The following is a 14,784-nucleotide window of genomic DNA, read 5'->3' as shown; positions in this document are numbered from 1 at the left end:
CGAAATATGTTTGCATTGAAAATATGGGATTTCGGCGGGAAGTTTTGAAATTTTCGTAACTCTGAAAAAATCGTTATGCGGCGTTCGTTGTATCGAGATTTTGCTGTATTGAAGTCATTCTCAAAACTGCATTGGGGCACATCGCACTGGATAACCTTAGTGCGGTGAAGTTGGTGATTCTACTGCCGATCACAACAGCGACTGCACAACCCTTAGACCAAGGCATCATTCGAGCAGTAAAGCAGCTGTACAGGAAAAATCTGCTGTGCAGAATGCTTCCAGCACTTGGATATGACAAGGTTTTCTTTATTGACCTGCTAGGCACAATTCACCCGCTGCAGTATTCATGGTGCCAGGTTGGGTCTGCGACTGTGCAGAACTGTTTCAAGCATGCTGGCTTCTCAGTGCACGCGAGTGTAACAGAGGGTGACAATGACTCCGCAGATAAGGCTTGTGACCTGCTCGCTGAAGTGCTGGAGTGACAGGTCACTACAGAAAGCATATCCTTTACAAACTTCAGGGACATAGACATAGCAGCTTAAACTTCCCTGGGCAAATCCGATAAAACTATCGTTGCTTCACTTGTGGCTGAAGTGTCGCCTACTGGCAGTAACGAGAATGACAACAAAGGAAGCGACAGCATGGTCCATTCGGGCCCGCCTGCGGCAGAAGCTGCGCATGTGGTAAATGTTATGCGGGTGTCTGCCAAGACAAGGGAGCTGGCGGAGAAGCTGGTTCGTGGCTTAAGTGAGTGTGAGGCCGCTGCTGTCGCTGCTAGGCAACCGCGGTGGCGAACGAAAATACTAACAGACTTTTGGAGTGCTAAGTAAATAAAGAATGAGTTTTATTTTTTTTCCCCTCTTGTAATACTAATCTCTGGTTTCCTTTCTTGAAAGGTAAGTGAGCGATCTTATGCCATTTCTGTTAAGCCACCCATACTAACGTTTAGCACATACTTTTTCCAAGCTTTACTGCAATGTCATTCTGCATATGGCTGAGAAATTACGCTCCAGGTTCTAGCCTTTTTTTACCTCTCCATGAAACCTCTCAGCACTGTGCACTTATCAGAAACATAACTTCTTCAACCGAGGCCAAACGTGCTTGAAAATAGCATTTATCTTGAAATCCAGTGTATTGGTTGTTGATTTCTTTGACCATAGTGAATGTGACATGACTGGAGACCATATCCATTCAACAAAATTTTGACAACCATGTCCAAGGCGCTCAGCCTCACTTGGCTCATGAAAAATGCAAGCACAAGCCTGAAGTCACGAAAAAGTATTGATTCTGTAAGTTCTGCAATGCCAATAAAGAGTACAGTCGAGCCCATATATAACGGCCCCACTTAAGACGAACTTTCGCTTATAACGAACGAGACCTGTGCGACCGTCAAAATATACATTGTTTCAATGCCACAAAATCACGTATAACGAACGTCATTAAGCCCTGCTGATTGGTTACAGGGAAGGACAGCGTAAACCCGGCGCCGCGATGCGAGATAACCTGCCTCCGACCGCTTAGTGCGCCCAGTGTGCTCTTCGAAGGCGAACTGCCCGCCCCATTCCGTGCCGCTCTCAAGCGAGCTACCCTTTCCCCGTCGACGCGCCTTCCAAGATCGCCCTCCCGTCCCTCCTCACAACTCCGCTCCCCTCTCCTCACTCTTGTAAATCTGCGCGTGGCCTCCGCTATCAACCGCGCCACCGCCGGTGCCAATCGTGGAGGCCACGCTCCGTGAAGCAGGCCTTCCTTGGGAGCCAAGAGGTGGCTGCACTGACGCTCACGGGCGCCCCTCATTGGTCTCTCCTCTGGCGCTGTGCGTCTATCTTTAGCTTGATTGGCTTGATTGCCGCCTGTGTGCGTTGTACGTCTACCCCATCGCGTGCTTTTGTCACTCTTGTTGCGGTGCGGATGTTTCGTTGGCTTCATTGAAACCTCGTGCCCTGGTTGTAATTCGGGATGGCGGACAGGAACACCGTGCCCATTTCCATTGTATTCAGTGGTAGAGATGATGAAAGCGGCCAGGGTGGAGGTGACGGCCACTGGGGAGCGGAACTGCTTCCGCAAGGCCGGTGTAGACACAGTGTCTATGCGAGCCTGATGCTTCGGAAGATGACCAGCACGGTGGCGATTTGTGGCAGCGCGTCGTCGACTCCGACATGGGGGGGTCATATTGGTTGGAATGATTTTATTTCTGTCGATAACGCCGACATTGCGAAACCGTGCACAGACGAGGGCATCGTTTCTGAAGTGCGGGACGAGAGTGACGTGGAGGAACCAGATAAGAATGAAACTTCGGAGCCAGCACCTGTAAGCGCGCCTGTAGCAATGGGCTACATAAAGAGCCTCACACAACTTGTCTATGCCAAGGGCCTCGGCGAAGAGCACACTTCTGCTTTAAATAAACTCAAAACCTCCCTCATCGGATCTGCGCTGCAAAAACAGACGTCCATCACGGACTTTTTTGCAAAGAAAAAATTTTGTGTTTTGACAAGCAACTGTCTTTAAAGCTGCGGTCCACTTACTACAAACTTCGGGATCTAACGAACGGATGCCGTGTGACGCTAATGTTCGCTATAAGCGGGCATGTGCTTTTTACCACCTCCAGGGCCTTTGGCATTACAGAATGGCACGATGGCCACAGGGTTTAACTTTTTTAATGTTTTTTTTCTTGTGGTAAGAAAAAAGCTAAGGAAGGACACCCTTCATTACAAAGGTATATAAAAAATGTTCACAATTATGAATATATATTAAATGCATGCACATACCTTTGAAATTGTACACGAAGATGCTCTTGCTGCCAGGGTGCATGCGGTTGTCATTCACATCCCCGATAATGACAGTGAGTGTCGAAGTCCCCGTGAGAGATGGGTTGCCGTTGTCTTTGATAAGGATGGGAACCAAGTATTCCTTCTGAGTTTCTCTGTCGAAAGTTTCTCGAGAGCGCACCACAGCCATACCGTCGCCATTGGCACCAGCTAGGATAAAATGAGATACAGCAGTTGAATTCGGCATTCTGGGTAGTCATGACAGCTCAATGATATTGCAAGAAAAAAGTTTTAGTATAAATCTGCAAGCCCCCCCCCTACTTTCCCCCCTTGAAAGTGCGTTAATTTTACCCTCTTATTCTCTCCTATGCAGCTGTTATCACAAATATTTCCCAATAGACACAAGAAAAATGATTAAATAAAAACATATCAGTAAACATTTACAAGAACAGAGGTTGGCGATATAGACACTAGGAAAACTGGTTAACTGAAAGCACAATATATCTGTGAACATTTATGAGAACAATGGTTGGCAATATTAACTACACAAAACGAAGGAAGTGCAAGTTCAATAACACCACAAAGCAACATACTGGGGTCATGTTCCACACGGAAGAACTGCTGAATAAGCTCCGGTGCATTAGGATCCATGCGGAATGTAAACGGAGGACCATTGTTTTTGGAACGATCGTCATCATCTGTGGCCAGAATCTCTTGTACTTTTTGTGGAGGGGTGTGCTCCGGTATGACTGGCCTGTAGTCGTACTGGAACCTTGGTGGGTTGTCATTGATGTCACTAACAACAACAGTAAGTGTTGCAGTAGCTGTCCGTGATGGTACACCTGCAAAGACAAATCGCATTAAGGAAAAGCAAAAATATGAAAGAACTTGAAATCCCAGTATTTGGTAGACCTAACTGACTGCACTACTAAATAACCATGTTTGTCTTTGCAAAGGCGGCAAAAAAAAATTGCTAAAAGCTTAGAATCGAAGTATAATACAGCATTATCTTGACTGTGCAAACATTATTCCCTACCACAATGGCTACCCTACACTTGTATAAAAGCAGCACACAAAACCTCATGCTTACCATCGTCAATAGCCAAGATCTTGACTTGGTGCCTTGGGATGTCTTCTCTGTCCAGTGTACGCTGAATTTCAACAACACCATTGGGATTAATCTTGAACTGCCTCTTTTTATCAGATGATCGGTCAATCATGTAGCTATGAAAGAAAAGGAAAAGAGAAGACATCTCTGGTTAGTACCACATACGCGACTGCAGTGTCCTTCCTACAGCTACATCCGACAGAGCAGCAATATGGAGAACATACTGCTCAGCCAATCATTCGCAAAGTATAAAATTCCCTTAAACACTGCTATATTCTGAATTTGGTTTAGAATTATATACACGCTTCAACACACTTAACACAGACACACTTCATGTTCCTTCTTATGTTCCTCTTACACAGCGAACAAAAGTCTTCCGAGTAGAAGTGCAAAGCACATGAAAGCAGCATTCACTTTTTTTCTCAAATCCATGAATGCCCGCTTTTAACAGCTTCTGTTCAGTGCATAAGGCTGTTGAATGTGTACTGCATGCTCAGACTAACTGCACAAAATACTGTATATGGACGAAAGACTGAAGACTTCATACTGAAAGGTGTAGACTAGACTTCATTGTTATCACCTAGCTGTATATCACAAGCCACAAATTTTAATTTATCTATGTTTTTCGTCGCTTTCTGCTGTTGCATACCCATGCGCTAGTGCAAGAAATATAACAAAATATATTTCCAAACTAAATTACGTCAAAATTAAATAAAAGCCCATGCTAGCTATGCTTTACAAGCCATCACAACTGCTGCTCATCTTTTCTGTTGCCTGAAAAATTTGCGTGGCATGCAACTGTATCAAGGACAATAAATTACTACTTGTCTGTGTAAACAACTGTAAAAAAAAAACTTAAAAACCAATGCAAGCCAATAACTCAGCACGGTGACAAGAAAAAACACACAGATGGGCCTTCAAATGAAGGCACTTATAAAAGGGCTATACAAGGTAAGTACATGTTGGCTTGCAACATCATCTTTGAACCTTATTCACATGCCAAAGTTATTGAGAAAAGAATTGTTGGCAGTCTTTGTTTTTTTTCCCCGGATTTTTTCTTAGGCCTTTTACAGTAAAAGTTTGTTAATATGACCCTCCTTAATATAAAAATATGGGTAATTCGAACTGCCGGCTCGGTCCAGGAAAACGTCCCAAGTCCATTAAGTCTGCAGCTTTGGATGCTCGCAAATTGAGGCGCTACGAGTCTCGCACTGGCTACCGTATTTACTCGAATGTAGCTCGAGTTTTTCCCTGGATTTTTTCTTCTTAAAGTTTACCCTCACGTTATAATCGAATACCGCACTTTGATTGGCCTAAAGCAGTGCCGCGGTGCAGCCATTTCAAAGCAGTCAGCTTTGCTTCGGTTTCCGCAGTTTTGCAATCTTATGCTGGCAACATGGGTACCACAGAAGCCAAATCCTCATCTATCCAAAGTAAAAGCGTTGTTCTGTCATTTTTTTGTGTTCGTTGCGACCTCGCGCTCAACGCATCATGTTTTTGTGGCGTCACTCGCAGTGTATTGATTCAGTGCATACGATGGCAACGCATCGTGATCAGTACGACGCTCGTTTTAGGAGAAAAGCAATCCTGTTAGCTGAAAGAGGTCAGGAATTCTGCAGCAGCTCGAAGACTTGGCCTCGAGTCAACCATCCGCGGATGGCGGCTGCAGCGGGAGGTGCTTTTTAAATGTGAGCCCGACCGCAAAGGATTTTTCATGCCTCTCCACGGCCATCCCGTCGAGCTGGAGAAAAAAGTGGCAGACTTTATTATCGAGCAGCGCAACTGTCTAATGGGGGTCACTGTCGAGCTGATCAGTTGGAAAGTTAGAGACGTTGCTCGGGAGATGGGAAGTTGAACATATCTCGTAGGTGAGCTCAAACATTCATGAAGAGGAATGGATTCTCTCTGCAGCGAACAACACTGACATGGCAGAAGTTACTGGGAGACTTCAATAGCAAAAAGGAGGGCTCCGTTTCCGAGAACTCGGCCTCCGAAAGCGAGGAAGGTAAATAAATATGTTGGCCACGGTGTCTATTAAAGGTACTTTGTTTTCGTCCTTAAGCCTCGCGTTACATTCGTGGTTTTATTTTTTCCCGCTGGGCAGCATGTAAAGTCACCCCTCCCGTTACATTCGCAGTCGCGTTACATTCGAGTAAATGCGGTAATTTGAAGGAAGGCCGTGTCTAGTTATGAGCAGTGCGGCAAGAGATCGGCAGAACTCAGATGTGTGTACGACGAATGGAAGGCCCAGTCTCTGCAAACAGTCTGACAGCTTAGTTTCAGTTTCATATTCCTGAGCTTTGCACCAGGCTGCAGCGACGGCGGCTCAACCGGCCAGTATCAGCCTGCCAATCGCCAACTTAACCCAGAGAGCACAGTACCACATGCTGATTTGCGGATCGTTGCTGTCCCCCATCCCAGTTTTTTCTCGCTGCTTCAGTGCAGTTTCTTTCACTTCCGCCCGTGTGGTTCCGGTCGTCCAGTGCGCTGAAATTGCGCGCGTCAAACCCTCTTCGGTGTTTGTGTGGTGAAGCCTCCTTGTCACGATGCCGCACGCTTAGATGGATGTGACGTGGCTTTATTTAAGGGGTTTATGGGCTATGAGGGATGGTGTGGTGGAGGGCTCCGGATAATTTCGACCGCCTGGGGTTCTTTAACGAATGCTAACATCGCCCAGTACATGGGCCTCTGGCATATTGCCTCCGTCGAAATGCGATTCGGGTAAGCAGTCGAACATCACAACCACTGAGCCACCACAGCGGATAGATGGATGCGACGTGGTAGCGGTGAAGCTCCATTGTGATACATTGTGGAGGATGCAGCAGGCCCTTACTATGTTAGACAGTCCTGCTTTGATGGTCCCGACAGTATGCATGCATTAAAGCATTGATGGAAACGTCAAAAACAGTCACTGTCATGCTGTTCTGTCTCAAAACAAGGCAACCATTGCCCAGTCTTTCACCAAATAAATTTACCGTGATGCAAGCAGTTCTTGACATTTATTAGGGGTCATTTAATAATTTGAAGATGTTTTTCTTGTCCTTTGAAGTTTGAATTAACGAGCTTTTACTGTATAAGCATAAAGGTTAGTGAAACACCAAGTGACGTCAACAAGACAGTACTTTTTACACATGAAATACAACCTTCCAAACTGGCACAAAGATGTTTACAGGGATGGATTAACATAAGACTTGCACCCTCCTCGCAAGAGCAAGTTTACAACAGCTCCATGCTTAAGCGTAACACAGAGTATGCGTTAAAGGGACCTTAGAGGGAATACTAAGTCAGGCTAGACTGATAGGTTAACATTATGTGATAGCAAATATGTCCTTTTTACCAGAAACAAAACTTTTATAAGCCGGACAATTGTGTAAAAATGAAGTACATGTGGTGCCTTGACCTGCGGACCTGAACAACTGCCGCTGGTGAACTATTTATGCGCTTTTGTAAGTAAACCTATTTCGCTGTCAATGGGCAATCACCATCAAAATATGAGAAAAGCAGCGCAGCAAGCGTAGCCACGAATGAGAAGAGCCTCATATTTAAAACAGCACGCTGAACAGACGATAGAGAGGAAGGCTAGACACAAAAACAAGCACTCAATCTTTCACCTCGCATTTTGTGTGCTCAGGCTGCGCATGGCCTTTGTACGCAGCAAGTTCATAGCCACAAGCTCTCAATGGCACTCATGCTCCGTTCTTGGCTACTTTGTGTGCAGGCTATTGCGTGCTGAAGTTGTCAAGTGTCTTGTTTTTTTATTTTTTACTACACACCCATGCATGCATGTCGTCTATCTGTGAAATGCAATGCGAGCGGATGGTTTTCCAAGCTTTCTGTGGAGTGGAAATGCGGCTATGCTTTGAGATATGCTGAAATATATTTGAGAAGTACCACTACCACATGCATGCACCATCACCCCTCAACTGGCTCATTAAAAAAAAATGCCTCCCAGCGCAGGTTATCATGCACTCAGTACATGACTGATACGCAAGGCCAGATTTTAGTATCTTTCATTTGAATTTTTGCTCTCTATGACAAAGCTGCAGAATAAAGATGCGATATGCAGCTAAATTGGTATTTACGGTACATGTGCTTCAGAGAGAAAAACGTTCAACCAGCTGATGTCTGTTCGTGAAGAGTGTGTGGATTCCCTGCTGACGTGGGGGGCAGACTACAGTTGGACAGAACATACCCCTATTGTTTTCCGCTTACAACTCACAGGAAGCAATTCACAAACATCATCTGATATCACACTTACTGTCAACACTCCATAATCAATAGCATAGCATGCTGTTTGATGAGCAATGTGCATGCAACTTTTCACAGAGGTGGTGTTGAATGAAATACGTTACAGTGTGACTGCTGCCTACATACCTTAGAGGATCCCTAGGAGTTTTATGTGTATACACTTCATGACAGCACACAATGCACCGAAAACCCCATGCTTATGCTCAGCTTGTTCTGCAGCTTGTTTTGCCACGGGGGGAGAGGGGAGGCAGCTGAGTGTGCCCGCACTTGCACCTTGTCACCATGATGGCTGACTTTTGGTTTCCAGCTGTATTTCCAATCTATGCAAACAGCTTCTTAGACCGGCTGAAGAGCTCCAATGCAAATGTGCCACAGAAATGATGTAACTGTGCTAATCTTGCGTAGGCAGTGTGAACGTGAAAGGCTTCTGGGACCTTCATTTGCGATTTCCTCAGAAACACACCCACATTTCCATACAGAAAATTGTCGGTAGTGATCCCGAGGGATAATATACCCATCTTGCTTAGTTTAATATTTCCCTTTAGCACCCTTGCAAGCAGCAGCTATATTTTTGGGGCGTGAGTGCTGCAACTAAGCCTCTCTCTGTTACTTCATCAATGGTCAGAAAATGGATATCAATGGCCATTCCACTTTGGCCATCAATGGCCAATGGCCTTTCAATGGCCATTCCACTTCGATTGTTTTACCTGTTAGTGCAATTAAAAGAAGCCAGTCTCAAACACTAACAGTTATCACACTTAGAGAACAGCAGAAAAAGCAGCTGAGAGCTCTTCTGCACCCATGTGACCGCGGATGTACTAAATGAAACACACATATGAAACAAAGATCAAGAAATGTGAAGTTACCTGACACGTGACTTTCCACCTTGGTCGGCATCAGTGGCCTTAAATGTTGCCAAACTTGAACCAACGGTGGAATTCTCAGGAACAGACACTTCAATGTTGGGTCTCTCAAATTCAGGTTTGTTGTCATTTATGTCTTTAACCCTAACTTTGACCTTTGCGTAGTCCGCATGATAAGGATCTGTTGATTCCCCACCATTGTCGCTCACTTGAATGGTGATGTTGAACCCAAAACGCTGCTGCAAATCTTCATAATCTAAAGGCTGCAAAAAAACCCAAGCTTTACCGTTACTCAAAAGTCAACTGGTAAGATACGATATGAAAAATCCTTCACAGAGAAGCACCATCAAATCTCAATGCAGTTGCATTAGTAGTAATGAATACAAACAGCCACAAAGTAGAATTCTAACTCTTTAAGGGGACAGGGTAGGCCCTATACCTCCCATGTATTTTAGATTACGTTAGAGACCCTTTTTCTTAGGATCTACTATGGTTAGAGCAGTCACACTCATATCATTGTATTCATTTTTTAAAAATTCCTTTTATCATCATCAGCCTGGCTATGCCCACTGCAGGGCACAGGCCCCTCCCATGTCTCTCCAATTAATCCTGTAATTTGCCAGCTGCACCCATTCATCATCATCATCACCATCATCCTGACTATACCCACTGCAGGGCAAAGGCCTCTCCCATGTCTCTCCAATTAACCCTGTCCTTTGCCAGCTGCGCCCACCCTATGCCTGCAAACCTCCTAATCTCATCCGCCCACCTAACCTTCTGCCGCCCCCTGCTACGTTTGCCTCCTCTTGGAATCCACTCCGTTACCCTTAAGGACCAGCGGTTATCTTGCCTTCACAGTACATGCCCTGCCCAAGCCCATTTCTTCCTCTTGATTTCGACTAGGATGTCATTCACACGCGTTTGTTCCTTCACCCACTCTGCCCGCTTCCGGTCTCTTAACGTCCCACCTATCATTTCCCTTTCAATGGCTCGCTGTGCTGTCCTTAACTTAAGCTGAACCCTTTTTGTTAGCCTCCACGTTTCTGCCCTGTAGGTGAGTACTGGTAAGATACAGCTGTTGTACACTTTTCTCTTGAGGGATATTGGTAACCTGCTATTCATAATCTGAGAGAACCTGCCATATGTACTCCACCCCATTCTTATCCTTCTAGTTATTTCCCTCTCATGATCAGGATCAGCTGTAACTACCTGCCCTAAGTAGACCTTTACCACTTCCAGCACCTCACTGCATATTGTGAACTGCTGTTCCCTTGCTAGATTGTTGAACATTACTTTGGTTTTCTGCATGTTAATTTTTACACCCTGCTCTGTCTGTCTAACTCACTGACCATGATTTGCAGTATACCTCCCGAGTGACTCAGCAAGGCAATGTCATCAGCAAATCGGATATTATTTTGGTATTCTCCATTAATTCTTATCCCCAGCTGTTCCCAATTCAGGCCTCGGAATACCTCCTGTAAATAGGTGGTGAATAGCATTGGCGAGATCGTGTCTCCTTGCCTGACAGCCTTCCTTATTGGAATTTTATTGCTAGCTTTATGGAGAACTATGGTAGCTGTACAATTCCTATATGTACCTTCCAGTATTTTGACATAAGGCTCATCTACACCCTGATTCTGCAATGCCTGTATGACTGCTGAGGTTTCCACTGAGTCAAATGCTTTCTCATAATCAATGAAGACTATGCATAGGGGTTGGGGTTGCAGCCACTGCATCCCCGCAGACTTCTTAATCTCATCCGCTCACCTAACTTTCTACCGCCCCCCTACTACGCTTGCCTTCTCTTGGAACCCAGTCTGTTACCCTTAAGGACCAGCGGTTATCTTGCCTTCGTGTTACATGCCTTCCTCATGCCCATTTCTCCTTCTTGATTTCGACTCGGATGTCATTAATCCGCATTTGTTCCCTTACCCACGCTGCCCGCTTCCGGTCCCTTAACGTGACAACTATAATCTTTTTTTTTTTTTTTTTTTCAGTAGACTTCCCCTAATTTTTGTTATACACTAGGCAAAAATAATGTTTCAACTGCTTGTGGTTCCTAAGAAAAAGGGTCAAATGTTGCAAAAATTTAAGTATTCAGATAATTGGCTTTCAAGTAAAAAAAAGAGCTTCAATACAAAATTGCCCCCAACAAATGCACACTGATATACGATTTCAATAGCCATCAGCCAGGTAGGCAACCCCATACTTTTTACTTTTCTCATTTATTTGCTGCCTTATTTTTTGAGCCATTGCACTGTGTATCATCCAGGTGAAACGCCAAATGACATCAAATTGTCCGCTTGGGCAATGCAACCATCATCAAAAGTAACCACAGCATTCATCCTGGATATTTTCAGTATCAAAATACCAGTAAGCACATTTTGCAGCGTGTTCCCAAACAAAACTGTGGGATACTCATTTGTGCTTTCTATCTTCCCGTGGAGGCATTTCTTTTTCTTCATCAACCAGTGTATAGCCGTGATCAGTAAGCATCTCTATCTTGTCTGTGCGTGCTGCTGATGAGAGTTTTGAACAAGAATTTATAGTAGACGGTAGCTAGCCGCCATATAAACGCTGTGCCCTGCACCGGGTAGCGTTGCCAAAATTCCACAGCTTGATGGTAAACATAGGCTGATTAGTGCAGATTTAAAGGTTCCGGCACAAATTCTTCGCCGTTAATCATTGCTGTAACTGTTAAACTCGAGGCCCAGAGCAAAAAAAAATCTATACTGCCAAAAAAATCGCACCGAAGTAGGCCAAGAGTGAGCAGTGCACTTGAGGGTAGTCGCATCAGGTCTAGAGCTGAATCTGGCTCAACACAAAGATGCTAGGAAGTAGGGGTGTGTGAATATTGAAATTTTCGAATACGAATCGAACACGAATATGAAGAAAAAATGGCTTCGAACATCTGTTCAGTACAAAAAAAAAAAAAAATGTCAGAAAATGAGAAACAAGCAAATGTTGTTGCCCTTATTTTTTAAAAATAGTGTATGGTCTTTGCAACTAAAATAAAACTTAACTAGACTAGACTGCGTCAGTACCATACAAAAAAAAAAATGATGTGCACAGAAATGTATACTACTTGATTAGACAGCATAACCGTATCCGAACTGTAAAGAGGTCATACAAAACAAAATCCATAAAATGACAAGACTGGCAACAATATAACACGATGACTAGTAAAACCTCATTCATTCGGAGTTCAAGGGACCGGAAGAAATGCCCGGTTCATCTGAAGGCCCAGATTTATAAAATTCTTCGCATTCCTCGGATGTGGGCATTAAATATGTAACATATTACGAAAGGTTAAAAAAGCACGATTTCGCTTTCCAATTGTTCGAAGCGGGCCGTTGGCCATCTTGTTTGCAGCACGTGTGATGTGTGGGAGAGCCAACTTGCGGAATTTCACACCAGGTCAAGCCTAGCGGCATCGGAATGCAATCGGTCCGCACGATAAATGACGGAGAAGCAAGAGAATAGAACCTCTGTATTGTTTTCCTGGAATTTTTAACTCGATCATTGGCTAATTTGCCCAGATACTGTGGTTTTGCCACGATCGAATTTATGAAAGTGTGCGCAGTATACGATCACTGGCGTGTATTCGGGAATTTTCGAATATTCAGGAATTCTCGAATACGAATACGAATCGAATATCAAACATATTCGATTCGTATTCAAAATTTTGAATATTCACACACCCCCACTAGGAAGCTATCCTGTTGCCCGATGAGCAGTAATAATCATTCTAAGCCTGGAAAAAATCGTATTACTTTTGCTATTTTTTTCAACACAGGAGAGGTAAATATTGCACTTTGGTGTAAAATGGGGCACGGTTTGCCACCACCTATGTTTTAAAAATGACACTTTTTCTGGCAAAAAAAATAAAAAATCGTTCTCACATAAGTGACATATTGGGCATTGTACAGAAAAAAATAAAGCGGCACTTTCATATGTAAAAAAAAAATAGAATTTTGTTTTCTAAATTTTAACCTAACCTGTCCCCTAAGCATACAAATCCACAAGAGCTGCTAAAAATTTGGAATCACTTCAATCAGCGAACAGAAATAAAGTTGAAACTCTTACCTTGGCAATTTTTAAAGAACCAGTTCCATCAGAATTGGTGACCATAGTGAATTTATCAGAGCCAAACGTGTTGTCAATAACTTTGTAGCTAAACCGGTTAGTTTCTAGTAGATCTCCATCATTGACTGATACCACTAAGATGGGGTTTTCAGGAATATTGTCTGCCTCAGTTTCTTCAACATCAACAAACCAATCCTTTTTGGTAAACTCTGGAGGCATGTCATTGATATCCTTGATCTTGATTGTGGCGGTTCCAGTTCCTAGAACAAATTGCAAACTATGGAGCGAAACTAGAAAGCACCAAGCTGCAAGACAAGTATCACTTAAAGGAAAAAAAGGGAGGGGGGGGGGGGGGTATAGAATGGAATGATGCACTCATAACACAAGCACGAAATGATTTTCTCGTGACTAGGCTGCATTGCATATTCATTGAGAATTATTCTTATCTGCAAATTCCGCAAAGCAATATACATTTTAAAAACATGTAGTGAGAAGAAGATGAAGCAATTCAGTACCTTTTAAACCTCCACCGTCGACAGCCACCACTTTGATGGTGTACTCTGGGTTTGTCTCACGGTCTAAACAGCAAACAGCTGTCGAAATGACGCCAGTTTCTTCATCAATGGTGAAAATCAGCTCTCCATTTTCGTTAACCTGGTTCTGCTCAATAGAGTAGGCGAGTCGTGCGTTGTTGCCCTCATTGGGATCGTCATAGTCAGTGGCTGTCATTGTCATCACAGTCATGCCTGAAAGTCACAACCACTGATTAGAAAATCTACTTGGAAAAAATGCAGAGAAAGATACATTTTCAAAAGGTGCCCATGTGGTATTATACTCTGCACAGCCGACTATTCTGAAGCATTGGCAAGAACTGTACACATGAAGTGTGTGAATAATTTAAATTTCACCACTGTTGTCTTCACTTGCAACATATAGACCTTTCATGCTATTGAAAGTTATGCACATTTACAATGCTGTTTGTATAGAACTCTTCCCATGTAGCGGTCAGCTAATGTGCTTTGAACATTGCTACTATATAATTGATGAAATGTGCAATGACTGGGACAACAGATACCAGCTGCATCATCTGTGTAGGGGACAGACGGTTATGACTGTAATAAAGCCATCTCTGCATACATAGTTGTGAACTGTCCACTGCGTCGAGCACACACACCTGGCTCACGTAGTGATCCCAGCTGTATGGGTACCCCGTGAGAGAGCATTCCCACTGCCTAGAAAAATTGTCAGCACCCAAACAAAATGCCTTCTCCACAGCCACAGTTGGTTTTTGCAAGTGACAACATGTTACATTTTGTATGACTTTGTTCCTCTAGCCATATGTAATTTCCTATTATTGCAAGCACAAATATAGTGCTCCAAACTGGAATATATTTCTAGCTACATCAGGGTGCTTGAGACTAGGACAAGACAGCCACTTTATTCTCATAATCATGACTATGATCTTGCAACCTGTGATCTTACTGGTCAAAGCCACGTTTTTAGCATTATGACTTACTAGTAAAATTCAAGGCATCAAACTGTGTAAATTTCATTACGCTCTGTGCTCTTTATTATTTGATATTAATTTCGATATTTGAAGCTAACTACTCGTATTTGACTTTAAATGCAAAAATTTTATATATAATCTGGCTGATATGCATAGCTGGGCTAACTTAATAGATTCTTTCTACACTGAACTTCTCTCTGCGCACTT

The 14,784-nt window shown here is 43.6% G+C and overlaps 1 protein-coding gene across 4 annotated transcripts in view; it reads right to left on the bottom strand.

The window, feature by feature from the left end:
- The window catches only part of CadN (neural cadherin), a 269,492-nt gene that overhangs the window by 39,838 nt on the left and 214,870 nt on the right, over nucleotides 1-14,784 (bottom strand). For all 4 annotated transcript variants that reach the window (XM_077647253.1, XM_077647251.1, XM_077647254.1 and 1 more), the window contains exons 21-26: nucleotides 13,586-13,816; nucleotides 13,071-13,330; nucleotides 8,988-9,247; nucleotides 3,856-3,989; nucleotides 3,359-3,607; nucleotides 2,766-2,975 (exon numbers count right to left, since the gene is read on the bottom strand). In XM_077647253.1, coding sequence (XP_077503379.1) covers nucleotides 2,766-2,975; nucleotides 3,359-3,607; nucleotides 3,856-3,989; nucleotides 8,988-9,247; nucleotides 13,071-13,330; nucleotides 13,586-13,816 — 1,344 coding nt within the window. The remainder of the gene's footprint in view (nucleotides 1-2,765; nucleotides 2,976-3,358; nucleotides 3,608-3,855; nucleotides 3,990-8,987; nucleotides 9,248-13,070; nucleotides 13,331-13,585; nucleotides 13,817-14,784) is intronic.

The sequence above is a fragment of the Amblyomma americanum genome, chromosome 1, assembly GCF_052857255.1.
Source record: "Amblyomma americanum isolate KBUSLIRL-KWMA chromosome 1, ASM5285725v1, whole genome shotgun sequence".
In the NCBI taxonomy this organism is placed as follows: Eukaryota; Metazoa; Arthropoda; class Arachnida; order Ixodida; family Ixodidae; genus Amblyomma; species Amblyomma americanum.
The sequence above is the reverse complement of the archived record's forward strand: the minus strand, read 5'-3'. Positions and strand labels throughout refer to the sequence as shown.